The following is a 25,497-nucleotide window of genomic DNA, read 5'->3' as shown; positions in this document are numbered from 1 at the left end:
CCGCACGGGAGGGGGCTGCCCCCCCAATTCCTCCCAGCGAGCAGGGCCCGCAGGCCTAGCGAGGGGGGGAACTGGAGACGGGGGGGGGGAGGCTCCACGCGATCCCACGGAGCACGTGGGGGGAGGGGGCAGCCAGGTTCGAAGCTGCCACCGGGGCTGGACGGGACCGTGGGGTTGGCACTTCGGTCCCGGTGTCACTCCGGAGTTGCAGCGGCTCCACGCGGCTCGGAATCGGAGTGCGCCGCGGGCAGGCAGCGTTGGCCGGGCGCGGATCCTGCCCAGCGCCGTGCCTAGGACCTCATGCCAGAGCCCGCTCGTGGCACCTCCACAAGCGGGGGGGGGGCTGTGTCCGCGGGGGTGGGAGCGTGTAGACACGGCCCCCGACACAGCCCCAAAGCAAACTCCAGCGACAGGCGGCCCGCGATCTCCCCGCGGAGGAGGGGGGGGGCTGTTCACTGCTCTCCCGATGACACCCCGGGACTCAAACCGCTTCCAGGCGGCGTCGGATTCCATCCCAGCCCGCTGCCTGTCCAACTCCTGGACCTCATGCCAGCGGAGCGCACCTGGGCTGCCAACAAAGCCCCCTCCAGCCCTCTGGCGAGCGAGCTTCCCGCCCCCATCCTCCTCTTGCCGGTTTCTCCAACCCAGCGGGGTTCAACCACCAGAGCTGCTGGAGCAAAGGCAGCAGGTTCCGTAAATCCTTCCCTTTCTGCTCCCTGGCTGCAGCAGCCCCGCTCAGCCCCAAGGGCACAGACACAAGCAGGAACGGGGGAGGGGGCAGATGCTTTGGATTTTATTTGCATGCACCAATCTTAGCAGGGCCCTTGGTAAGTTCCAAGGTCTCTGCTCTTCTAAGTGTGGCCAGGCCTGTTCCTAGCTGGCACCCCCACTGGGGCCCTGCTTCTGGCTAGCTGCTGTCTCCACCTTCCAGCGAAAATCCAGGCGGGTGGACTTCGGAGCCAAAAAGTTCACCAGGAAAGCACAGAACTGCAAGGGCTGGGTGTAAGCAACTGAGCTTGGAAAGGGAGCCTGCGGAAAAGCCAACAGGGCACATGTTAGAGGCCGGGCCTGCTTTTGCTACTGTCTGAAAAGATGACACTCCCATTTCACTGCAATGGCTTTGTTGAATGGTAGAAACAAATGAACCTGGGCGTGGGGGGGTTGACCCTTTTTGTGTTCCCGGACTCGTCTGCGACACCAGTGCGCTGACATTCCAGAAGATTGGTTGTGTGTGGCAGAAGCAGACACACGACATAGCTGAGAAATCTCTCTCTGGTGGTATGAGATTTCAGGGGCAAACCCCACTTCCCCAGATGAGCAGAGTGGAAAAGGAACTCATGGTAATATAGATATTTGTTCCCATCTAAGCCCTGCTCCACACTAGGGACTTATTTTGAAATAACTCCCCTTAGTTTGAATTTGTAAGTGGGACGTCCACACGCCCAAGCCCGTTAACTAACAGGCCGCTTATTTCAAAATCTGAACCCCTACTTTGCTGGGGGAAGAGCGCTGATTTTGAAATAGCGGCCGTGTGGACACTCTGCTGCTGCTCTTTCGAAATAACTGCTCCCCAGAGTCAGTCGAAGTAATTCCCCCCCGGTGCTCTAAGTCGTGGTAGCGCGTCCTGTGAACAGAGCCTGCCTCGGACTCCTTTCGAGGCTTCCCCGTAGGTGGACACCCCAGTTTGATTTTGTCATTTCAGGAGTTACTAAATTGATTTTAGTTATTTCGAAATAGTTTCCTAGTGTAGCCCTAAAGGGCTCCAGGAGTAGCTGTTGTTTTTAAAGTGACAGACTTGAGACTAAATATCTAAGGATTTGATATGGCTTCTCTATGGCACATTGGAGGATGATTTACATTTTCACACACACACACACACACACACACACACACACACACACACACACACACACACACACACACACACACACACAGGACAGAGAGCACAAACATCACAGCTGTTTGCGGCCAGAAGGGACCCTTCTGATTGGCTCCTTTGAGCACCCCTGCCTGGGAGGCGCCACCTGCTGTTTGGACGAGGGGGTGGGTGTGCGCCTCACCCAGTGGGCCCTGGCCCGGCCCTTTCGTGCTGCTGCCCGACCAATGCTCTGAGCGAACTGGATGCGAGGTCCCGCACCGGCCGCTTGCCCGGCTGCGCCCAAGCCCCTTCCTGCAAAAGGCTGGCGCTGGCTGCATTGTGTTCACCCGGCAGCATCCCAGGGAGCAGGGCTGCCTAGCAGCGGCCTCCCTTCCCACCTGGGGAGCAGGAAGCCTCCCCCTGCAGGCTCCCCAGCTGCTCCTGCATGGGGGCAGGCCCCTGCTCTTTGCTGGCAGATAACTGTGGTGGGAGGTGCCTTTGGGAGCCTCTGGGATGCAGGTCGCTAATGGATGACATGGGGATGGGGCAATGTTCCCAATAACCTTTTTCATCCATGTGCAGAATGCATTTTGTTCTCTGCACCGAGGCATGTGTGAATGTGCACCACCCGGAGAAACACAGACCGAGCTGTGGGCGCTCTGCCAAGCCGATGGGCAGCCCTGGAATCTCTCCTGAGCGGCCGCAAAAGGGCCCAGCATACAGGATGGATGGCCCCGGCCTTTACAGTATGGGACAGACACGTCTGGTGGAAGGACGGGGAGTCCTACTTCTGGCCCATCTCCCCATGTGACACCTGAGTTTCAGACGTGCGGAGCCCCTGCGACTTGTGCAGGATTTGTCAGTGTTCAGGGCCTCTGACTGTCCGGGGGCTACTGCACCCGGAGGGAGGAAGCCAGAGCCAATTCTCTCGTGTCCCACTTCCCTGTCCCAGGCCTGGGCTGCTCTCCCCATGCAAATGCAAACCAGGCAGGGGAGGCAAAGGCCAATGGCCCCACCCAGGAAGGAGGGACCCTGCCCCCACCTTTTCTACGGCTGGACATCACAGAGCAGGCGCGGGGTTGCTCCCAAACAGAATCTCATTGGTGTCTTCTCTCTTTCCGTCTGCCGCCGCAGGGCCCTGGGAAAGCAGGAAGGAGCAGAAAGTCAGTCCGGCTGCAGAGCGCAGGGGCACGTCCAAGCCTGGCTCCTCACAGCAGCCCCATAACGCTCTAGGCTGCTCTCTGACAGGAGCCGGGGGGAGGACAAACAGGAACCATCTGCGGTTCGGGGCATGATACCTGCTTGGAAACGCCAGCCTGGCCTCCCCGGAGACGGAGCACGGCCCCCGAGTGCCCAAGGGGCGGCAGGGGGATCGGCCAGGCTGGCGACAGGAAGCTACGGCCTGGCGGAGGATGAGAACATGGGCACATGATGCAGGGGCCAGAGGGAGGCGAAGGGAGAGGAAGGGGCTGGACCACAAACAGCGAGCTGCGTCCTCCCAGCATGAAACAGAGAAGCCGGCAGGGCAGGTGCCAGTCCTAGAATCATGGGATTGATGGTCTAGTCCATCGCTAGGTCTAGTCCAGGCCCCGGCACCAGGGGGTCCGGTAGCCTAGGCAGGGGAAGGCTTTGCCTTCCCAAACCGCCCTCCTACACCCCTCCCCCAGAGCCCCTGCTGTAGGCATCCTGGGGGCGGAGTATTGCTTCCCCCAGGGCCCGCCCTCCCAGTGCTCTGGGCAGGGAGGCTGGAACCGCACGGTCTCCTCCCTCTCTGGTTCTCCAGGGCTGGGGAGCTGGGGCTGTGCCATGGCCCCTCCTCCCTCCCCCCGTGTTCCGAGGCTGGGGCCGTGCCGTGTGGCCTCCTCCCTCCCGGGTGTTCTGTGGTGGGCTCATGTCTGCCTGCTCCCCCCCATCGTGGTTGTGGGAGCGCACACAGCATGTTGCCCCGCCTCCCTGTGGGAGGGGCGGGGTCTCAGCAAAAGAGGCCAGGCTGGTGGCTTTCCTCCCCCAGACTTACCTTCACCAGCCACCCCTGCCTACCACTCATGGCTGGACTAAGTATTATCTAGCCCTGGGTCGCGGCCCAGGTCAGGGTGGTGGGATGTGGAGCACTGGGTCTCATTGCTGCAAGGGGATCAGGTGACCGGGGGGGGGGGGGTGCTAAGGCAGCTTCCAGCCTGTCCTGCCACCAAATGGCCATTGGGTGGGTGAGCACACAGGGCTCCCCACACTGCCTCTGCCCCGAGCACTAGCCCCGCACTCCCATTGGCTGGGAATCTGCAGCTGGCTGCTTCTGGGGGAAGCCTGGTCTGTGGTGCCAGGAGAAGCAGGAAGCTGCTTTAGCCCCCCGGCTGCACCACTGACTGGGAGCTGCTTGAGATAAGCCCCTCCTGCCCCAGCCCAGACCCCCCCCCCAAAGCTGGAGCTCTCCCTACCCCCAAAGCTCCTCCTCAGTCCTACCCCAGAGCCCACACTCCAGTCACATGATATTGGGTTGCGGCATCAACCATTTTCTTCAAGTGGGTCACGAGAAAGAAAGGGTTAAACCTGCTGAGCCAGCCCATCCCTGACACGTCAGTGTGCTCCTGTCTGTATGCCTTGGCGAGGGGCTGATCTGCTTAGCCGGTTAACTGGGATCCCATAAGGGGGACCCGCAGCAGGAGCCGGCAGTCCCAATCGTGGGGGAGACGGCGTCTGCTCCTGGTCCCCCTGCACTTGGGTCTGCCACTGGCTCCCCCCAAGCGTAGGGGTGGTGGCAACAGAAGCCAGCAGTCCCAAGAGCAGGGGGAGGAGGTAACTTCTGCTCCTGGCCACCCCTGCACACGGGACGGAGGCTCTTGTTCCCAACCCCATCATGAAGGGTGATGCTTACCAGGTACCCAGTTACCCATCAGCATCCCTGGTGCAAATCCCCCCAAATGGCGTTTTGCATGAGCAATGAGCTGCTGCAGGCACAGGCTGCTGTCTGAAAAAGCCATCACGGTGCCTCATTATCCCCAGTGAAACCAGCCCCCAGCTCTGCAACAGCCTTTGAGATGAAAGGCGCCGCACCAGGGCAGAGCCTCCTTAGATCGGAACAATCCTTCACAAAGACAAGGACGGGAACAGAGGGTCTAAAAATACATTGAGCTGGAGCAGGCGGGAGCTTTCGCCCAGCCCAGAAGGGAAATAAAAGTTTGATCCTCTCCGAGGCAAAACCTCCCTTTGCAGGGATAACGCTTTGAAGGGATGTGGGGGGATATTTTTGCAAGGATATTCTTCCCATCTGTGACATACAATGTACGAAATACCTAAAAGCCGCCATTTCCAGTGGGGACAGGAATAGTTACCTTGTTAAAACAGGGCCACTCACGCACGGCCTGGGCTGGCCAATGGGGGCTGGCAGCCTCGCCGCTGATGCTGGAGAAGAAGTGGCCGGTGATTTTAACCCTTCACTTGCATGCCCCCCAAGTTCTTACTGACTACAGCTGGATAGTCTCAGAGGGGGAGGCACGTTAGTCTGTACCTGCAAAACCAACAAAGAGTCCCGGGGCACCTTAAAGACTCACAGATTTATCAGGGCATCAGCTTTGGGTAAACTCCACTTCGTCAGATGCATGGAGACAATGCGTTTTTTACAGATGAAAGCTGATGCCCTGATAAATCTGTGAGTCTTTAAGGTGCCCTGGGACTCCTCGTTGTTTTTGGAGGCGACTAGTTACGTAGAATCTGGCCCAGTATCTCATAGTTGAAAGAAGGACCAAAAGGTTCCCTGATCCCTGATCCTGGTCTTCAAAAAGACCTTAAAGCAGAACAACCATACCAAAGCAAACCTAGGGTCTTTAAATACATTAGGAGCAAAAGGAAGAGGAAGGAAAGTGTAGCGCTTGGAGGGCACAGCTACACAGCGGCGTTATTTCGGGATATCTGACGTTATTCTGAAATCACATTGTGCGCGTCTACACGGCAGGCTGTTATTTCGAAATAATGGAGAGCAGGAGGACTTCTTACTCCAACTCCTGTCACCCCCATTTCACAAGGGCTACGTCTTCACTGGCATGATTTTCCGGAAATGCTTTTAACGGAAAAGTTTTCCGTTAAAAGCATTTGCAGAACAGAGCGTCTAGATTGGCACGGACGCTTGTCCACAAAAGCACTTTTTGCGGAAAAGCGTCCGTGGCCAATCTAGACGCGCTTTTGCGTAAAAAAGCCCCGATCACCATTCTCGCGATCGGGGCGTTTTTGCGGAAAACAAATCTCAGCTGTCTACACTGGCCCTTCTGCGCAAAAGTTTTGCGCAAAAGGGACTTTTGCCTGAACTGGAGCAGCATAGTATTTCCGCAAAAAGCACTGATTTCTTACAGTAGGAAGTCAGTGCTTTTACGGAAATTCAAGCGGCCAGTGTAGACAGCTGGCAAGTTTTTCAGAAAAGTGGCTGATTTTCCAGAAAAACTGGCCAATCTAGACACAGTCCAGGAGGAAGAGAAGCCGGAGGAAGAGTGTTCACCCTTTGACTTCCTGCTGTGTAGACAGCGCCAAAAGCCAAACGAAGTTATTTCGACTTCAGCTACGCAATTGACGGAGCTTAATTCGACGTGAGCCTTGCTATGTAAACATGCCTGGATCTAGTATGGAAGGAGAGCTAATCATTGATGGTATCAAGACAGCTGATGTTTTTAATGCCTAGTCTATGTCCAGTCCTCACTAAAAAGATTACCAGTGACCAGCTACTCCACACACTATTGAAAAGGAGGATGCAACGCAAGTCAAACCAGAGAAAGAACGGGTTAAAGACAAGTTAGATGTGGTCAAGTCAGCAGGGGTTGATTAAATTCATGCTTGGGGGTGTGAGGATCTAGCTGAAGCCATCTTGAAAACATTAGCAATTATCTTCAAGAACTCATGGAAGAAAGGTAAAGTCCCAGATGACCAGAGAACAGCAAACTTAGCACCTATCTTTAAAAAGGGGAACTAAGAAGACTTTAAGAATCGGAGACCAGTCGGCCTAACTTCAACACCCGGCAGGGCACTGGCCATCAATTTGTAAGCAGCTAGAAGATAATAATAAAAGAGCAGGTTAAAGAGTGGAATGCATTTTGATGTGTGCACTAATATAGAGGAGACGTGCGACACGATGGGGACGTGTGACATGGAGGGGCGTGCGACACATCACCATCATATCGGTGCACATAATACAATTAATGTGGGGGGTGGGCCAAGGGGTTCTGAGTGTAGGAGGGGGCTCAGGCTCGGGGCAGAGAGTTTGGGTGCAGGAGCGTGAGGGAGTGTGGGCTCTGGGGTGGGGCTGGAGGCGAGGGGCTCAGGGACAGAGGGTTGGCGTGCAAGGGCTCTGGCTGGGGGTGCAGGCTCTGGGGTGGGGCTGGGGCAGAGGATGGGCTGCCTGGGTATGAGGGGAAGCTTAGGGCCAGGCTGTGACAGGGGCCTCCAGGGAAGAGGGGCTCAGGGGCTGGGTTGCTTCAACTCAGGGGAGTCCAAGAATGGGCCACAGTGGGGGGGAACGGAACGGGCCACTCTGGCCAGGGTAGGGGAGATCTGGGGCCAGGAAGCCTTTCTGGGCTTCTCTGACTGCGACAAGGGAACTTTGAGGCCACCCGGTGGCAGGTGTAGGGCTAAGGCCAGTCCACTCAGACTGCAGTGGCGGGGCTGGGGCAGGTCATAGTTGCGATCCCTGCCCGGCCACCAGGCTGCAGGCCAGATTGGGAGGCGGGGGGCGGCCCCCCTCCATTGAGGCCCTGCCCAGAGCTAGCTAGGAAGCTGCTTGGCCACACTGTTTCCAGGGAACCGAGGTTAAGAGGAGACTTGCTTCAGCTAAGTATCTTGGGGGACGACGACAAATATTTGCTAATGGCTGTTGCCAACTCTGCATTTCTGTCCTAACGCAAAATCAACCATCATGGGTGAAAAATTGTTCCCAGCTCCATTTCCACTCTCCCTCTGGGGAGCACAGACCCTGGGAGTAACTTCTCGGCGGGAAGGCTTCCCGGGTGACGACCCAAAAGATACTGCTGCTACCGTGCCCACACTGACTCTGCAGCACAGTGAAAAGTGACCGTGCAGCACCTCAGGAGCCCACTGACCTGGCAGGAGACAGAAGCCATTTCCTCCAAGGCCAGTGCTCCCTCTGCGGTGTCTTTGGAGGTACTGGCTACCCAGCTGGAGTCAACAGCATCCTTGTCGCCCGTGGTGCTGTCCAAGGTGCTGAGCAGCTCAGCTTGGCCAAAGCAAGTGGCTTCTTCGCTCTCGGTAGTTCCCCTGCCCTGGGCTGCGGATTCAGCTGGGATTTCAAGGGCATTTTCCTTGGCATTACTTTGGAGGGCAAGAGGTGGGGCGACCATTTGCCCGGCGTTGGCAGACAGGCCAGCTTCCAAAGCTGCGTCCAAAGCGGTAGCATTTGAGGGCCCATCTGGAGCAGCTGCGTCCTTCTGAAAAGCAAACACCAGGGAGGCAGGGAGAAAAGTTCTAGGGGAAATGCTCCCATGGGGAAGGCATTTAGATCAGCTGCCTGATAGAAACCTTGTCAAACCACAGCCCTGCTTGGGGCTGGCAGAGGGCCCAGTGGCCCGACTGGGTTTTTTCTGTCTCAGACAGCGACAGCCACATGTCAGAACTGTGCTGCTTCCCCAGGTCCAACGACACCATCTATCAGTGGAACAAGGGCAGGCTGGGGGCTGGATTTCATGAAGCCCCTGCACTCCCTCAGACCGACAGCTCCTCTAAAGCACTTTCCTGAGAGCATGGGGAGTGTTACAAGCCGGTCCCCAGAGAGTCCCAACCAAACTCCCCTCTGATTTTTCATATTGGTGTGTGGAATAAATTTTCTTATGTGCACCAAGGTGCATACACCCCTAGTAGAAACACCTGCTGCCGGCTGGGGGTGCTCTGCTAATCAGCTGGGTGGCATTTGACTCTCTCCTGGGGGTGACCACCCAAGTGCCTGGCCTACAGGGAACACTGGTTGCAACCACCATGTTGCTAAATGGGGGGGATCCTGGTAGGGAAAAGATGAGGGCCATGGGCCTACGCCACCTACCAGGGATTGCATAGCACAACGACGTGTCACCCGTGCCTGGCCAGGCACACCCGCCTCACTTGTACCTCACGCATGAGGGCGTCTCTTTGGCTTGGGAGAGGTAAATCCCACAGCAGCAAGTGTGCATGGTGGGTCTTCCCCATGACAGGTGCAGCGATCAGCCATTACCTGCTGGGCAGTGCCTGGATTGCCCTCGGCTCCCTCTCTGCTGGCCTGCCCATCCGCCGCATGCGCTGCACCCCAAAGCTTAGCCTGCCCGTCAGCTTCTCCAGCCACCTCGCTCTCCGCCTCCTTGAACGTCGGGGGTTTCCCTTCAGCCTCCTCTTCCATTCCGGTCGTGGGGCTGCTCGGGGCATCCTCTCTGCCCTCACCGCCGGCCCCTTGTCCTTCTGCTGCAGCCTCCGCTGCCGCACCGTCCGCGTCCCCACACGCCGCCTCGTCCTCTCCGTCCTCTGCCCCTTCTTCTGACTCCTCCACTGCAGGGGTGAAAGAGAGCCCTGGCCAGGGGCGACTGAGGCCTGTGGGGGGGGGGGTGCAGGGAGGGCCACCCAGAGGGGTGGCGGGAAAGCAGGAGCACCCCATTTAGCAATGACCATGGTGGCGGGGCGTCCGGGCAGGGCGCACCTCTCCAGTGGTACCCCGAGTCACAGAGGGCCCTGGCACTGGGACAGGGCAGAAGGGAAGCAAACAGCCCCTTTTCCAGAGGGGTACAAACACCCAGATTTCACAGACACTGGCCGGCCGCTGGACTGTCAGCTAAGGAAGTCTCCGGGAGACACTTCGGGCCATCCATGGTGAAAATACCTGTCCCTCCCCCCGCAGTGGGAAGAGCCATATGCAAATGGGGATTCTGATGACAGGGAAGGAGCTGAGGGGATTCCCAATCCCCGCCCCAAGGAGCTTTGGGGCAGGCCCGCCAATAGGAGGGGCAAAGGAGGCTGTTGCCCTGAGCCCAAGCAATTTAAAGGGGCCTGCGGTTTCCGGCTGCTGCTGCTGCTACTTTGGCAGCAGCAGTGGGAGCTGGCGTGTTGGGCTCTTTAAATCACTGCTAGAGCACCTTGCCGCATGCTTTGCGTGACTCAGAGCGGGGGGAGCGCACTGCGCTCTGGGTAGCACTGAGCACTGGCTGCCCCAGCCCCGCCCCTTCTACTCAAGGCCACACCCCTTCTACTTGTTGCCACGCCCTTTCCCCTGGAGGCCACACCCCCTCCACCAGATGGCACGCCCCCTTCTGGGAGTGTGGAGCCAGGCCCCCATATACACCTTGCCCAAGGCCCGTGGAGGCTGTCAGTGCCCCTGCTTTGGGGTCGGAGTAAGCCAGGCTGGATTTCTGTACCCAGAATGAAATAGGAGCCTGATCCCAAAGCCCCTTGCGGGGAATGGGAATCTCTCCCCTGACTTCAGTGGGCTGTGGATCCAACCCTGGGTGCTCTTCCCTTAGGGGGAAAAGGTTCCCCAAGTGAACACAGCATGCAGAGACCCTGAGGTGCTGGTTCTGGGGCATCCGACACCAGGTCTCTCAGTCTTCTCTAAGCACCAGCTGCCTCCCTCCCTCCCTCTGTCTCCTTCCTGAGACACGCACCCAACGGGCCCAGCCCTGCCTCTCCAGCACATCCAGGGCAGGGAGGGGCGAACCCGAAAGAGGATCCGCCTCCGGCCTCTGCTAGGTGCAACCGAGACACTCCCAATGCCAGGGAAAGGGCTCTCCGCTTCTGCCCAACACGAAGGCAGGAGAACAGCTGGATTCCGACCCCCTGGCTCCTCTCCAGGAGTGCGCCTGAAATCAGTGACCCGTGAAACGGAGAAGGAGGCCGAACGGGGACACGAGAGGCGTGAGAATCAGGAAGGGTTCTGTGCCAGCGCAAGCAGCCCCCAGCATCGCGGTGAGCAGGCAGCCAGGCCTGAAAACCCTCTTCTCCCAGGCCCCTGCTTCTGGCCAAGCCAAGCCGCCTTCCTCACCTTTAATGAAGTCCAGCTGATAGAGGACCCGCTCCTCGGCATTGAAGTCCACCGCATAGTGCTCCATGTTGTCATAGCCAGCCTCCAGCGGCTCCACCTCACGGCTCTGGGTCACCTCGGCTATTCTGGGCAGGGGGGAAGGAAGAGATGACCCTGGGTGGATCCAGTCGCTCTGAGAAACAGGGCTCCAAATGGGACTGTAAAACCGGGAAGTTCTACTTACTTCTGGACGAGGACTTTGGCGTTCTGAGAAGCCAGGAAAGGCGAGACGAGAGGGGATTTTACGGGAACAGGAAAAACAATCAAAATCAAAACTTGTGGGGAACTTATGGGGGTGGTGTGAAGGACACACACACACACACACACACACACACACACACACACACACACACTAGGTGGCATGCCCATCCTGCTCCCTCTAAGACAGTGTTTCTCAACCAGTGGGACGAGTACTCTTAGGGGTACTTGAGAGAAGTCTGGGGGGTACCTCAACGCAACTGAAACGTGGAGAAAACTTAATTTTTGTTGTCAGTTTTACAGCACTTTATTATTTTTGTACTTTTTACACCCGAAAATTTCATCGCCCGCCCGGCTACGATTAAGTTGTTTAAATAAATGTGTGGCAATGGTAGAGAAAATGTGTGTGTCTGAAAACTGTAGGTACTGGGGGCACTTACAATTTTTTTTAAAGGGGTACTTTATAAAAAACAGTTGAGAAACACTGTAAGAGAGACATGCTGGCTACGTCTAGACTGGCATGTTTTTCCACAAATGCTTTTAACAGAAAAGTTTTTCCGTTAAAAGCATTTGCGGAAAAGAGCGTCTAGATTGGCACGGACGCTTTTGCGCAAAAGCACGTTTTGCAGAAAAGCGTCCGTGTCAATCTAGACGCGGTTTTGCACAAGAAAGCCCCGATCGCCATTTTCGCCGTCGGGGCTTTTTTGCGCAAAACAGTTTTGAGCTGTCTACACTGGCCCTTTTGCGCAAAAACATTTCCGGGTTAAGGGCTTTTGCCCGAACGGGAATGTCAAAGCATTTGCGCAAGGAGCACTGATTTCGGATAGGAGAACGTCAGTGCTTTTGCCAGTGTAGACAGCTGGCAAGTTTTTGCGCAAAAGCAGCTGCTTTTGCAGAAAAACTTGCCAGTCTAGATGCAGCCGCTGTGTATAAACCCAATACAGGTTAAACCTTGTGGTCTGGGACTCTCTCTGGTTCGGCAACACAGATGTTGCTGGACTAGAGAGGCCCAGCATGGAGGTTGCCAGTGGCTGGGAGCAGAGCCAGCCCGTGGGAAGGAGGGGAGCAGAGCGCACAGCTGATGGGGCCAGGAAGCCAGCACCGTGGCTGGAGTCCATGGAACAGGGGGCGAGTGAGCCTGTATCCAGGAGGGCCAGGAACGGCGGGCTGCAGAGCTCACAGCTGGAGGGGTTGCGAGCGCCCACAGGGCCGCCTCCGAAGCTCCCAGAGCTGGCGGGGCCACCAGAGCTCATGGGGCCATGGATCCTGCAGGGCTGCCATAGGCAGGGGGCCAGGGCAGCAGTGGTGACAGGAAGCAGGAGAGGGGAGCCCAGGGGAGAGGGTGGTGCCCCTCCCCCCAGAAAACTCACTTGTCCGGGACCGGTCAGGAGGAGCCGGCGCAGGGAGGTCCAACCTGCACAACATCTCAGAGTTTGGAAACCCAGAGCACAAGAAGCCCAGCCCAAGCGCTCTCCTCAGCCCTGGCTGTTCAGGAGGCTTTTCCTACAGACATCGTCTGCCCACGGACTTGGCTTCCTTTGCCTTAAAAGTGGTGCCCGCTCCTTACCCCAGGGCCACCCCCTCCTGGACGTGAAGGGTCCAAGTGGGCGGCCCTCTGCTATCCAGGCGCTGGCTGGACAGGAAGCTGGGATTCCATTCCCAATCCGCCTCGAAACGCTAGTAGTTGCTTGGAGGGTAAAGCCGGTCTGGCCCCACTCCTGACTTCCCCCTGCCCTGTGCATCTCTGGGAAGCAAAGCACGTCAGTTCCCCTGGTCCGCAGGCACCCCGAAGCAGCACTGGAGGGAGACGGCCACCCCACGCTACCTGCACAAAGACGGCCATCTGCAGCTCCTCCGTGGACTGCAGCGCGGCATCCACCAGCTTGGAGGACGACTCGATGTGTTCGCTGTACGACCTGGCGAGGGATTTCAGGTGCTGGGTCTTCTCCTCCTGCTCGTAGGTGATCCTCTGCAGCATGATCTTCCTCCTCTCCTCCAGGATGGCGTACATGCGGTCAAACTTCTCACACAGCGCCTGCTTCTGGGCCTTGCTGTTCTCCTGCTCAAGGGAGGCAGAGATCAGCCCCCTGGCTCACTTAGCTTGGCTCAGAGATCAGGCTGGGCAGCTGACTTGCGGGGCGAGGGGCATTAGGAGCATTGGCTCCTCTTCCCTTTGGGCTGAGCATTTCAAGCCAAAAGGCCCCTCGGCGCTAGGTCGGAGGCAGCACGACGTTGTCGTTCCAGCCAAGGTCTGGAGAGAGCGGAGTGAAAACTGGCATGTCCCTCCCAGGGGAAAGTCTGATACTTTGACCGTTGTGTACGTCGGGATGAAGTGGAAATGTCTGAACATTTCCCCAACTGAAACGTTCCAAAAAATGACCAATTTGGAAGCATCATTTCTGGAGTCCACTTCCTCCACCACGGTCAAATGACTCCCCTAATGCACCGTGCCGGCCAATCAGCAGAGACCACCGAGCATCCTGGGAGATGCAGTCCAGACAAGGAGTTTGCCCTGGGTGAGTGAATGAAAGCATCCAACAGCCAAACTACATCTCCCTTGAGGCTCTGCAGCGCTACGGGCAAATCCTGTCTAACGTTGCACTAACGCAGAACGAAACGTGTCCGCTCAGGTCACCAAACCAGAATACTTCCGGCGGGGGAAGGAGAGTGACATGAAATATTTCAAATGGTTTAGTCCAACGGGCCATTTAAAAAATGGAGTAAAACTAAAAACTAAAATAAAATCAGCACAACTCTTTGGCTTGGCTGAAACGGCTCATCCGTTTGTCCTGCATTCCTGAGCCCCTCTGGGCGTGGGGGTCAGCCAGACTCTGTGGGTCTAATCCCAGACCCACCACTGTGCGATCAAGAGTCAGCCCCGCAGCTTCCCAGCTTCCCCACATGCAATGGGGAGGGGGATAATGAACTTCTCCACCTCACAGGGAGGTGGGGAGGCTGAATTCCTCTGGGGAGAGCCCTACGGCAGCCTCATGTGGAAGGTACCGTACAAGGGCAGTTTTCACGGCCCAGCACTGGGGGGTGGGATGTCGGGCGCTGGGTCTCTTTGCTGCCCGGGGATCAGGTGAACAGTGTGGGGGCTAAGGCAGCTCCCTGCCTGTCCTGGCACCACAGACTGGGCTGTGCCCCAGAAGTGGCCAGCAGCAGGCCTGGCTCTTAGGTGTGTGGGGGGGAGGAGCACACAGGGCTCCGTGCACTGCCCCTGCCGTGAGCACCAGCTCCACACTCCCTGCTGCTGGTTGTGTCTGGGGGCAGCCTGGTCTGTGGTGCCAGGAGAGGCAGGAAGCTGCCTTAACCCCCCTGCTGCACCACTGACTGGAAGCAGCTCAAGGTGAACCCCTCCTGCCCCAGCCCTGACCCCCCAAAGCCAGACCCCCCCTATGATGCCCCAAACCTCTCATCCTCAGCCCCTCCCCGGAGCCCACTCTCCAGTCACATGATGTTGAGTCTCAGCATCAACCATTTTCTCCAACTGGGACATGAGAACCAAAGTCTGAAATCCGCTGCCTTAGAGCGATAGCTGGGCACGTGGCATGGAAACGCAGCCCTGCAGCAGCCAGCCAGGGACACACTGTGCGCGGCATCGCGGCACAGCAAAAAAATGTAGGAAGCCATCACAGCAAACTCCTGCCGGGGGCTTGTCAGTGTCCGTGCCGAACAGACAGAGACATCGGCTCTCCAGGTCATCTTCAAATGCGGCCAACTGAAGGAGAGCACATCAGTGCCGCAGAAGGGGCTTCCAAGCTCTCTGGGCCCAAGGAGCAGCCCCTCTCTAAGCTCAGCACTGGTTCCTGGGGCTCCCCCTCTCTCTCCCCAGAAAGGAACCTCAGGAACAGCCTATTGTACCTCGATGTTCTTGCACGTTCCTTGCAAGGTATCGATGAAGGCCTGGATTCGGTCATTGGTGGCAACAAGGGCTCCGATCCCATCGGTCAGTGCAACCTGGGTAAGGGAAGAAGGAAAGAGCGAGCTCAGATTTTACCACGCGGCACCAAGGACACAGCCAACGATGTACAAGTCACCAGGAGGAGATGGAGATGGTCCATGCTCCAAAGGGTCTACTGTCCAGGGCCACGCTTGTTTCATAGAACCCTAGAACTGGAAGGGACCTCGAGAGGTCATCAAGTCCAGTCCCCTGCCCTCATGGCAGGACCAAGCACCATCTAGACTAAACCATCCCTGACAGGTGTCTGTCCAACCTGCTCTTAAATATCTCCAGTGATGGAGATTCCACAACCTCCCAGGCAATTTATTCCAGTGGTTAACCTCCCTGACAGGTAGGAAGTTTTTCCTAATGTCCAACCTAAAACTCCCTTGCTCCAATTTAAGCCCATTGCTTCTTGTCCTGTCAACAGAGGCCAAGGAGAACAATTTTTCTCCCTCCTCCGTGTAACATCCTTTTAGATACTTGAAAACTGCTATCCTGTCCCTCTCAGTCTTCTCTTTTCTAAACTAAACAAGCCCAGGTCTTTCAGTCTTCCCTCCTAGCTCATGTTCTCTAGACCTTTCATCATTTTTGTTGCTCTTCTCTGGACCTTCTCCGGTTTCTCCCCATCTTTCCTGAAATGTGGTGCCCAGATCTGGACGCAATTGAGGCCTAATCAGCGCAGAGTAGAGCAGGAGAATGACTTCTCGGGTCTTGCTCACAGCACTCCCTTTGACTCATATTTAGCCACGGTCCACTCTGACCCCTAGATCCCTTTCTGCAGTATCTTTCCTAGACAGTCGCTTCCTGTTCTTTATGTGTGAAATGGATTGTTCCGTCCTAAGTGGAGCACTTCGCATTGGTCCTTATTAAACTGCATCCTGTTTACCTTAGACTGTTTCTCCAGCTTGTCCAGATCATTTTGAATGATGACTCTATCCTCCAAAGCAGTTGCCACCCCTCCCAACTTGGTATCATCTGCAAACTTAATAAGCGAACTCTCTATGCCATCATCTGAATTGATGAAGATATTGAACAGAACGGGTCCGTGTGAAACCCCACTTGTTATGCCCTTAGCCTTTGTTCCCCGCACTCATGCCTGCCATGGAAGGCAAACATCCCTTTTTCACAGACCAGACGGCATGGCTTCATGCTGTCACCATTGCTGGTGTGTCCCTAACATCTCTCCCAGGGGGTGCTGGGTAAATAAAACATCATAAGCAGCTTCAGTCGCTTCCTGCCCCATCCCAAGTCTCATTTATGTCTCTGCTCGTCTGGAGGCAGCCCTTCCCGCCTCACAGACCTCCCCTCTCCCTGCAACATAGAGTCTGGCTTTGAATTTCCCGCACCCGAGCGCAAGACAGAGTCAGGGAACCGGGAGCCCTGCGGCTTCCAATCCCGGACACAATCCCTTGCAACAAACCCCGTTGCCAACTTTGTCCACATATTTACTCTGGTGACACCATCACTGGACCTAACCATGTCAGTTATACCATCAAGGACACATATTCCTGTTCGTCCACAAATGTAATTTATGCCATCGTGTGCCAACAGTGTCCTTCTGCTACGTATATTGGACAGACTTCTCAGACACTTTGCCAAAGGATTAATCCCCACAAATCAGACAACAGACATCTTCACAAGGAAAAACCTATCAGTTTACATTTCAACCTACCTGGACATAGTCTTAACGACCTTACTACACGCATCTTTCTTCAAAGAGACTTTAACACCAGATTACAGAGGGAAACTTCAGAACTTTCATTCATGCTTAAATTTGACACTTTATGAATGGGCCTTAACAAAGATGCTAATTACCTTACACATTATGGCTGTGTCTGGATTGGCATGATTTTCCGGAAATGCTTTTAATGGAAAAGTTTTCCGTTAAAAGCATTTTTGGAACAGAGCATCTAGATTGGCTAGACGCTTTTCCTCAAGAGTGCTTTTTGCAGAAAAGTGTCCGTGCCAATCTAGACGCGCTTTTCCGCAAAAAAGCCCCGATCGCCATTTTAGCCACTGGGGCTTTTTCACGGAAAACAGCATTGTACTGTCTACACTGGCCCTCTTGCGCAAATGATTTGTGCAAAAGGGCTTTTGCCCAAATGGGAGCAGCACAGTATTTCCACAAGAATACTGACAATCTTACATGAGATCGTCAGTGTTCTTGCGGAAATTCAAGCGGCCAGTGTAGACAGCTGGCAAGTTTTTCTGCAAAAGCAGATGATTTTGCGGAAAAACTTGCCAGTCTAGACACAGCCCTCGTGAGGACTTGTTTTCTTCCACAAAAGGCAAAGGGCTTTGAGTTCCTCAGGCAGAAGGTGCAAGCTGGTCTATTGTGGGCACCCCACCCCCGCTCCTCCTTCCTCCCTCACCCCCAGGAACCTCTGGTCTGGTGTAGTTGCATGTCCTGTGTAGTTCCTAGGCACCGGTGGAGAAATTAACAGTCCCATTGAACTCAGCCCTGTAGGCCTGAGAGCTGCTGCTACGAAGGCATCATCCAACCCTTCCTTCTCACAGCCTGTCGCAGGCCCGGGGGGGATACACGGCTGCGGGAACGAGATGCCCAACTCTGCCCCCGCCACCCTCGGAGCGACGAGCCAGGTCCCTGGCCCCCGGTGAGCAGCACCCCCGGGAGACGCCCACCTTCTGTTTCATGTAGATGTCCGACAGGGGAGCGACGTCGCACTCCTTGTGCTCCCCGAAGACCTTGCAGAGGGAGCAGGTGGGCACCCCGCAGGTCACGCAGTAGATGTTGATCTTCTCTTCCTCGTGCTCTTCGCAGCTCGGGTGCTCGGTCTTGAGCAAAGGCCGGGAGCTACGCGCAGAGAGGGAGACAGTGAGGGGGGAGGCGGGGAAGCCAAGATGGGTTTTTATTGCCTCTTCTTGCCCCTCCTGGTGCTGCGACTGGAAGCCCAACAGGGCAGATGCGACGGGCTGAAACGCCCCTGCTGAGACCCAGGGCCAGGGAAACCCGCCAGTTGCAAAGCCAGGAGCGGAGGGGCTGGCACCACTACCCCCGTTTCCTTCCTCCCCACACTAGCGGGAGCAGGAAGTCAACAGGCTCCTATTCCCGCGGGTGGGTCATCCATGGAGGGGTTTGCTAAGCAGAGGGGAGGGGAAGCCGGGGCGCCCTGGGCGCAGCGCCAGCAAGTAGCCAGCTGACTGGGGCACTCGGCTGCAGTGGGAGGGGCAGTGCGATTCAGCCGGGCCCCTGGGGCTTCCTGCAGGCAGCTGAAAGGGGCTGGCTGGGTCCTTCCCCTCTGGGATTGCCCCAGCCCTGAGCCATTTGGAGAGGGCGGAGGGGGGGGGCTGCAGACACACATACCAGTTCGCTGTTTCTTCCCCCTCCCCCCCGCCTTGACTCCCAGGGAGCGTGGGGAATGGGCCCAGCCTGCTGCCTCCCTCCGGCTCCCGGCTGCCTGGGGGGAGGCAGGGAAAGAACGCAGCAGGCGATGCACTTTCCCCTCGCTCCCCGAGAATCAGGGGAAGAAGAAGAGCAGCAGTGACCCAGTTATATGGGGCCACCATGACCCTGCCCTCCCGAAATGGCACCTTGACCCGCCCACACGCACCCCTGCGCACACACAGCCCCCTGCCCTGACTCCAGCACCCCCACATCCTCCCTGCCCCGAGCCCCCCACATTCCCAGCCCCCCACCCTGACTCCAGCACCCCCACATCCTCCCTTCCCCGAGCCCCCCACACTCCCAGCCCCCCCATCCTGACTCCTGCACCCCCACATTCCCAGCCTCCCACCCTGACACCTGCACCCCCATCTTCCTTGCTCTGAGCCCCCCGGTGACGTAGTGTTGGTACCTTGCTGGTTGCTAAGCTGGGGCTGTGGGTGACCCCCACTGGCTGCTGCCTGTGCCACGGCCCAGCAGAGTAGCTGATGGGACAGGGAGGTGACCTGTTCGACCGGTTACCCCCCAGGGAGAGGAACAAAGGAAGGAGGGGAGGCCAGCCCCTGGCTGGGGGGCAGGGCTGGAAGGGACGTTTTTTAGTTTATGGCTGGTATCATGGAGGAAGCAGCCTAAGCAACAGGCTGGGATTTAGGGGCCCAGGCTCCCCCATTTCAAGGGGGACTGAGGCATCCGAGGCCTGCCCTGGAACCAGATCATATCAGTGCTGTGCTGTATCCCAGAGAATCAATAAACACCCTCTGTTCTGCTGGCTGGTGGAGTCTGTTTGTGCCACTACGGGGGTGCAGGAGGTGAGGGAACTCCAATGCGCCACTACACCCCCACTCTCCCAGCCCCCCACCCTGACTCCTGCACCCCCATCTCCCAAGCGCTGATCCCCCCACACTCCCAGCCCCCCACCCTGACTCCAGCACCCCCCATCTCCCAAGCGCTGATCCCCCCACACTCCCAGCCCCCCACCCTGACTCCTGCACCCCCATCTCCCAAGCGCTGATCCCCCCACACTCCCAGACCACCACCCTGACTCCTGCACCCCCATCTCCCAAGCGCTGATCCCCCCCACACTCCCAGACCACCACCCTGACTCCTGCACCCCCATCTCCCAAGCGCTGATCCCCCCACACTCCCAGACCACCACCCTGACTCCTGCACCCCCATCTCTCAAGCGCTGAGCCCCTCACACTCCTAGCCCCCCACCCTGACTCCTGCACCCCCATCTCCCAAGCGCTGATCCCCCCACACTCCCAGACCACCACCCTGACTCCTGCACCCCCATCTCCCAAGCGCTGATCCCCCCACACTCCCAGCCCCCCACCCTGACTCCTGCACCCCCCATCTCCCAAGCGCTGATCCCCCCACACTCCTAGCCCCCCACCCTGACTCCTGCACCCCCCATCTCTCAAGCGCTGAGCCCCTCACACTCCTAGCCCCCCACCCTGACTCCTGCACCCCCCCATCTCCCAAGCGCTGATCCCCCCACACTCCTAGCCCCCCACCCTGACTCCTGCACCCCCCATCTCTCAAGTGCTGAGCCCCCCACACTCCCAGCCCCCCACCCTGACACCTGCACCCCCCATCTCCCATACTCTGAGGCCCCCACACTCCCAGAGCCCTGCCCTGACTCCTGAATCCCTCACTTTCCCCAACCCTCTGCCCTGAGCCCCACCTCACATCCCCCAGCGCAGACTCCTTCACCCTCACCCAGCCCAGCCCAGCCCAGAGCCCCCCCCACTGCACCCCACACTTACATTTCTTACAGATACTGTCTTATCCCCCCCCCCCCCCCGGGTGACAATCCTGTACCCGTAAGAAACGCAGGGCTCAGCTCTACCTGCAGATGTGCAAGCGGCCGGGGCAGGTTGCCTCAGAGCACAGCTGGGCTTGTGACCCATTCCTAGCAGGTGGGGATGCACCACAAGGAGAGACCCCGGCTCCCCTCCCAGCAACTCCTCTGCCACGTCTCAGGTGGGCACATGCCATCTGGGCCGCTTCAGACTAGGGGTGGGGGCCCAGATGTGGCCCCGGCTTGCCTGGATCCGGCCCCTGAGACTCAGGCCCCCCTGCATTCCTTGGGAGCCCACATTGGTACTCCAGCCTCCCCCCATCACCTCTTCATGGCGGGGCTGGAGCACACGCAATCCACTAGCCTGCTCCCCCACCCCAGGCTCTGCTCTGCGCGGGGAATGGGGGGAGGTTTGGGGGTTTCTGGGCTTTTTCTTCTCACTTGTGTGCAGCCCCCGGCTGATTTTTCTGTGGGTCAGCGGCCCCCGGTCCAAACAAGGTTCCCCGGCCCTGAAGGCAGAGACAAATCTGTCCTCCTCTGCAGAGTCCAAGCGCTCCTGCAGGGGAGAAGCCGGCTCCCGCTCCAGACACCACCCAGCTCCCCCTCCGCTGGATTTTTAGCTTTGCCTCCTTCCTCGACCAGGGACCGAGTCCGTCTGGAACTCTGCGCGGTCCATGGGGACCTCTAATGGCTGAACGGCACTTTGCAAGGAGACATCCCAGAGCCTGCAGGCTGGAGGGACGGATTCACACACACACACACACACACACACACACACACACACACAGACACACACACACACACAGACACAAGCTCTTTGGGGCACCTTGCTTTCACACAGACACAGACACACACACACACATGAGCGCTTTGGGGCACCTTGTCTTCACATACAGAGACACGCACACACACAAGCTCTTTAGGGCAGCTTGCCTACACACAGACACACACACAAGCGCTTTGGGGCACCTTGTCTTCACACACAGAGACACGCACACACACACAAACTCTTTAGGACAGCTTGCCTACACACACGAGCACTTTGGGGCACCTTGCCTTCATACACACACACCCGCACACACCCACACACACACATTGGGGCACCTTGCCTTCACACACACACACACACACACAAGCTCTTTGGGGCACCTTGCTTTCACACAGACACACAGACACACAGACACACACACACGAGCGCTTTGGGGCACCTTGTCTTCACACACAGAGACACGCACCCACAAACTCTTTAGGACAGCTTGCCTACACACAGACACACACACGAGCGCTTTGGGGCACCTTGCCTTCACACACACGCACACACACACACACACACTGGGGCACTTTGCCTTCACACACGAACACACACACACACACACACACACACTGGGGCACTTTGCCTTCACACACACACACACACACACACACACTGGGGCACTTTGCCTTCACACACACACACACACACACACACACACACACACACACACACACACACACATTAGGGCACCTTGCCGATTCCTGTTTGTAAATATCAATGATGTTCTCCACCAGCAGATTCCTCTGCAGGCCGTAGACCCCGTGCCGGTCCAGGACCACCTCGTGGCGGCAGGACGGGCAGCGGAAGCGGCCCGCAGAGCCCAGCGTCGTCCCGCGAGACTGAAACACAACAAGCCCCTACGTTAGATGCCTGCAGTGGGTTGCTCGGCTGGCCGGGAATCCCCAGGACCCGACGCATGCGCCGCAAACCTGCCACAAAGGACGCCAAGAAGGGGGCGGACGTTTAAAGGGCACGATTGCAGCGCGGCAGCTAAGTGTGAACACGAGCTAAGTCACAGCCCAAAGGCAGGTGATGAAAATCCCCCAGGACAACAGAGGGATCGGAAGAAGAACATGCCTCACCCCTCAGCTATGCTGAGCCATCGGCACATGACTCCAGGAGATCATTCTGGAACTGCTACCAGAAAGAAAAACTTCTCTGTGAATGTGACGTGGTCAGACTCGCTTCTTCTCCATTAGTGTCAACCAAAGAAGAAATGAGCCCGTCAAAATCAGTGGTGATGAGCAGCAAAGAGCCAGGGAGGCGTTAAAAGCTACAACAACCTGATCCTGATGCCATGGCCCAAGCACAAAATTAAGAGAGTGCACAGTCTGAGCGTGGCTCTGATAAAGGCTTCCAGTGTAGCCTTGGGCATGTCACTTTGCCCATCAGTGACTCCATCTTTCCCTCTGTACAATGGAGACAGTCAGACTTACAGGCCTGTCTCAGGTGTGGTGATGCTTCTTAATACAGGTTGAACCTCTCTGAATAGGTCCAGCCCCACTGGCAGCCTGCTACCCTGCCAGAACCTTCAGGTGCTCCAGCTGCCCTGCCACTGGCCCAGCCAGACTGGTCTGGCTACATCTATGGTCCAGCAGGACCACAGATGTTTCTGGGCCAGCAGCAAGAGCCCTCTGGGGGCTAGGAGCCCAGACAGGCTGGCTGCAGGGGGGCCAGAGGCTGGGAGCCCAGTTGTGGGAGTCTGGCTGGGCTGGTGGCAGGGCAGCTGAGCACCTGGGGGCTCTGATGGGGTAGCAGGCTGCTGGTGGGGCCAGGAGCCTGGTGAGGCAGAGAGGATGTAGCCGTGAGCCCAGCTGGGCCAGTGGCAGGGGCCGGGCTGGGAGTCCAGAAATGACCTTTCCTGGTCCAGCCAAATCCCTTGCTCAGGGTTCGTCAGGTCCCGAGGGGGCCGGACCAGGAGGGTCCAAACAGTGAAATGCCATGTGTGCTACGAACGCCCAGATCGCCACTAAAGAAAATAGCACGTTATAGAGCTGCCAGTTTGCCAGCCCATTCCTTCCGCATCAGTAGCCCCTCCTGTCTACTGTGAGCTCATCCCCACTGAGCCACGTTTCTCACTCTCGTGGTGCGCAAGGACATTGCTCGATTTTGGGGAAACTTCAGTCCTTTTATCAGAGGCCAGGTAACCACGAACTTCTCTACAGGCTGAACCTCTCTAGTCCGGCACCCTCAGGACCTGACTGGTGCCGAACCAGAGGATTTTCTGGACCATGGGAGGTCAATATTGTCTATCACTAACACTTCCACTGCCTACCGGGCTCTGAGAAGACGTTTCAGGGTCAATTAGAGCTAAACAACAACACAGAACACCGAGAGCCAGGACTGGTGGCTGTAAACAAACTTCATGGGACCATGGGAAATTTGGCCACACCCGTGATAGATGGACACACGGCTTATAAAACCATGCTGGATCACGGATGTTGCCGGATCAGAGAGTGCTGGACTAGAGAGGTGAGGGCATCTGACTGGAACTCAAATATTCTAGTCCTGTCTGCACCAGAGGTGACAGTCTGCGGGGGCGCCCTGGTGCGCAGCTCGGGCAAGACCTGGCTGAGCTGTGGCAAAAGCCAGCAGGGAGCTATTGAAAGATCTGGCAGGGATCTGGGTTGCAATAGGACAGGACCTGTCAAATGTTAAGTTCCTGTCACCGCACACAAGATCCCTGTGTGACCTTGGCCAATACCTTTCCCCTCCCGGGTGCCTCTGCCCCCCATCTGCGAACAGGGCCTCGGTCTCTCTGACCTCACAGCAAATGGGGCTGTTCACATCATTCACGTTTCTGAGGCTCCTTTGCCAGAGGGAGCTAACACTGGCCTGGCCCTTGGGCCCACAGGAGAGTTCCGCCCTTTTGCAGAGGTTTGGGTGCATGAAAGTTTGGAGTCTGGAAAGGGTTGATGAAGAGGACAGTTTGGGGGCACTCTCCTTCCCAACTCAGCTGATCAATCCACCCGGCCTGACCTCTCCCTGCCCACTTAGACACACGGCCACAGGACCCTGGGGTATCAGCTGGTTTAAATCAACACCCACCCGGTCCCCAGGAGCAGAAGGCTGAAACCGGGGTTACTCACCTGAAATATGTCATTGGCGCATTTCCGGCACAGGTTGTGCTGACAGGGCAGGATTACCACCGGTTTGGTGAACATCTCCAAGCAAATGGGGCATATGAGCTGCCTCTCCAGGCTGTCGATGGGGTGGTCTCTCCGATAGGAGCTGTAGTCCATTTGGAGAGACATGACAAGGAAGCCAACGCACCCTCCCTCTCCCGGCTCCCCCAAACCCAGCAGCCGCAAGCAACGGAAAAAAGGAAGCGCTGGGGGCGAGGCCTCCGTGGCCACGGACTGGAGAACGGAGGAAGAGCCCAGGAAGATATGGAAGGGGAAAGCCGCCTGCCACGCAGCTTAAGCACTGGGGGCAGCTGTTGGCCGGGTGGTCCCTGGGGCTCTCCTTCAGCTCCACTTTAGGACTCTAGGAATTTGATAGCGGAGGCGGTTTCCCTCTCAAGTTACTATTAAGGTTCTTGCTCCTTTCTGGAAGGAGAAAAGGCTCATTTGGTTGGACCACACTGCCCAAGGTCAGCTCATTACCCGACAGACGCCCTATGCCCATTCAGTCGACACACAACAGGGGGGACACTCCGGCTACGTCTACACTACGAGTTTTCTCGGCAAAAAATATGCTAATGAAGGGCTCATTTGCATGAGTTGCGATCTCATTTGCATATTTTCTGCCAATCCGTTTTCGCCTAGCGGTTTTTAAGCAAAAACAGGCAGTGTGGATGTTTTCTTTTTGCGCAAAAAACTCTTTTCCTGCCAGATCGGTAAACCTCCTTTTTGGGGGCATAAGGATCCGGCGGGAGAAGGGGTTTTTGCACAAAAAGGAAATGTCCACACTGCCTGTGTTTGTGCAAAAAACACCAGGCAAAAACGGATTGGCAGAAAATATGCAAATGAGATCACAACTCATGCAGATGAGCCCCTCCTTAGCATATTTTTTGCTGAGAACTTGTAGCGTAGACATAGCCACTGAGGCAGCGACAAAGAACACGTACCCTCCTGGGGACCCGCGTCCCCCTCATGCAAGGAATCTCTACATTGATGGGGGAGCTGTGGGCACTGCTGAAATAGAAAGTGAGCGATCAAGAGCAGGGAGCACTAGCAAAGGGAAACCCAAAGGGCAGCTGGATTACGGGACAGCGAGAGGTGGCCGCGTCGTTTCTACGTCCCCTACCGCACCAGTGGCAGCCTAACGGGAGGATAAATCGTGGCCTGGCGCAGCTCCCACGGCCACGACTTAAAATCAGAGGCAGTTGTAGAGTGAATGCAAGACGGGGTAAAATTACTCGTATCCAAGCCAAGCCAATGGCAATTAACCTTACAACCAAGTTAACAGCACGTGGACGCGAGGCCCCTGGGAAAGAGAAACGCCAAA

The 25,497-nt window shown here is 57.0% G+C and overlaps 1 protein-coding gene across 1 annotated transcript; it reads right to left on the bottom strand.

Moving 5' to 3' along the window:
- Positions 1 to 771: 771 nt before the first annotated feature.
- On the bottom strand, positions 772 to 24,290 carry LOC102453692 (tripartite motif-containing protein 54-like). Its single transcript, XM_075901548.1, has 11 exons — positions 24,138 to 24,290; positions 21,739 to 21,905; positions 17,674 to 17,845; positions 14,949 to 15,044; positions 12,910 to 13,143; positions 11,071 to 11,093; positions 10,848 to 10,972; positions 9,057 to 9,364; positions 7,936 to 8,280; positions 2,901 to 2,996; positions 772 to 1,029 (listed from the first exon to the last, which is right to left on the bottom strand). The coding sequence occupies exons 1-10, from the start codon at positions 24,288 to 24,290 to the stop codon at positions 2,919 to 2,921; spliced, it is 1,701 nt and encodes a 566-aa protein (XP_075757663.1). The 3' UTR covers positions 772 to 1,029; positions 2,901 to 2,918.
- Positions 24,291 to 25,497: the final 1,207 nt, after the last annotated feature.

Source organism: Pelodiscus sinensis, chromosome 18 (genome assembly GCF_049634645.1).
Source record: "Pelodiscus sinensis isolate JC-2024 chromosome 18, ASM4963464v1, whole genome shotgun sequence".
Classification (NCBI taxonomy): Eukaryota; Metazoa; Chordata; order Testudines; family Trionychidae; genus Pelodiscus; species Pelodiscus sinensis.
Note: the sequence above shows the minus strand (reverse complement) of the source record. Positions and strands in the feature narration are given on the sequence as shown.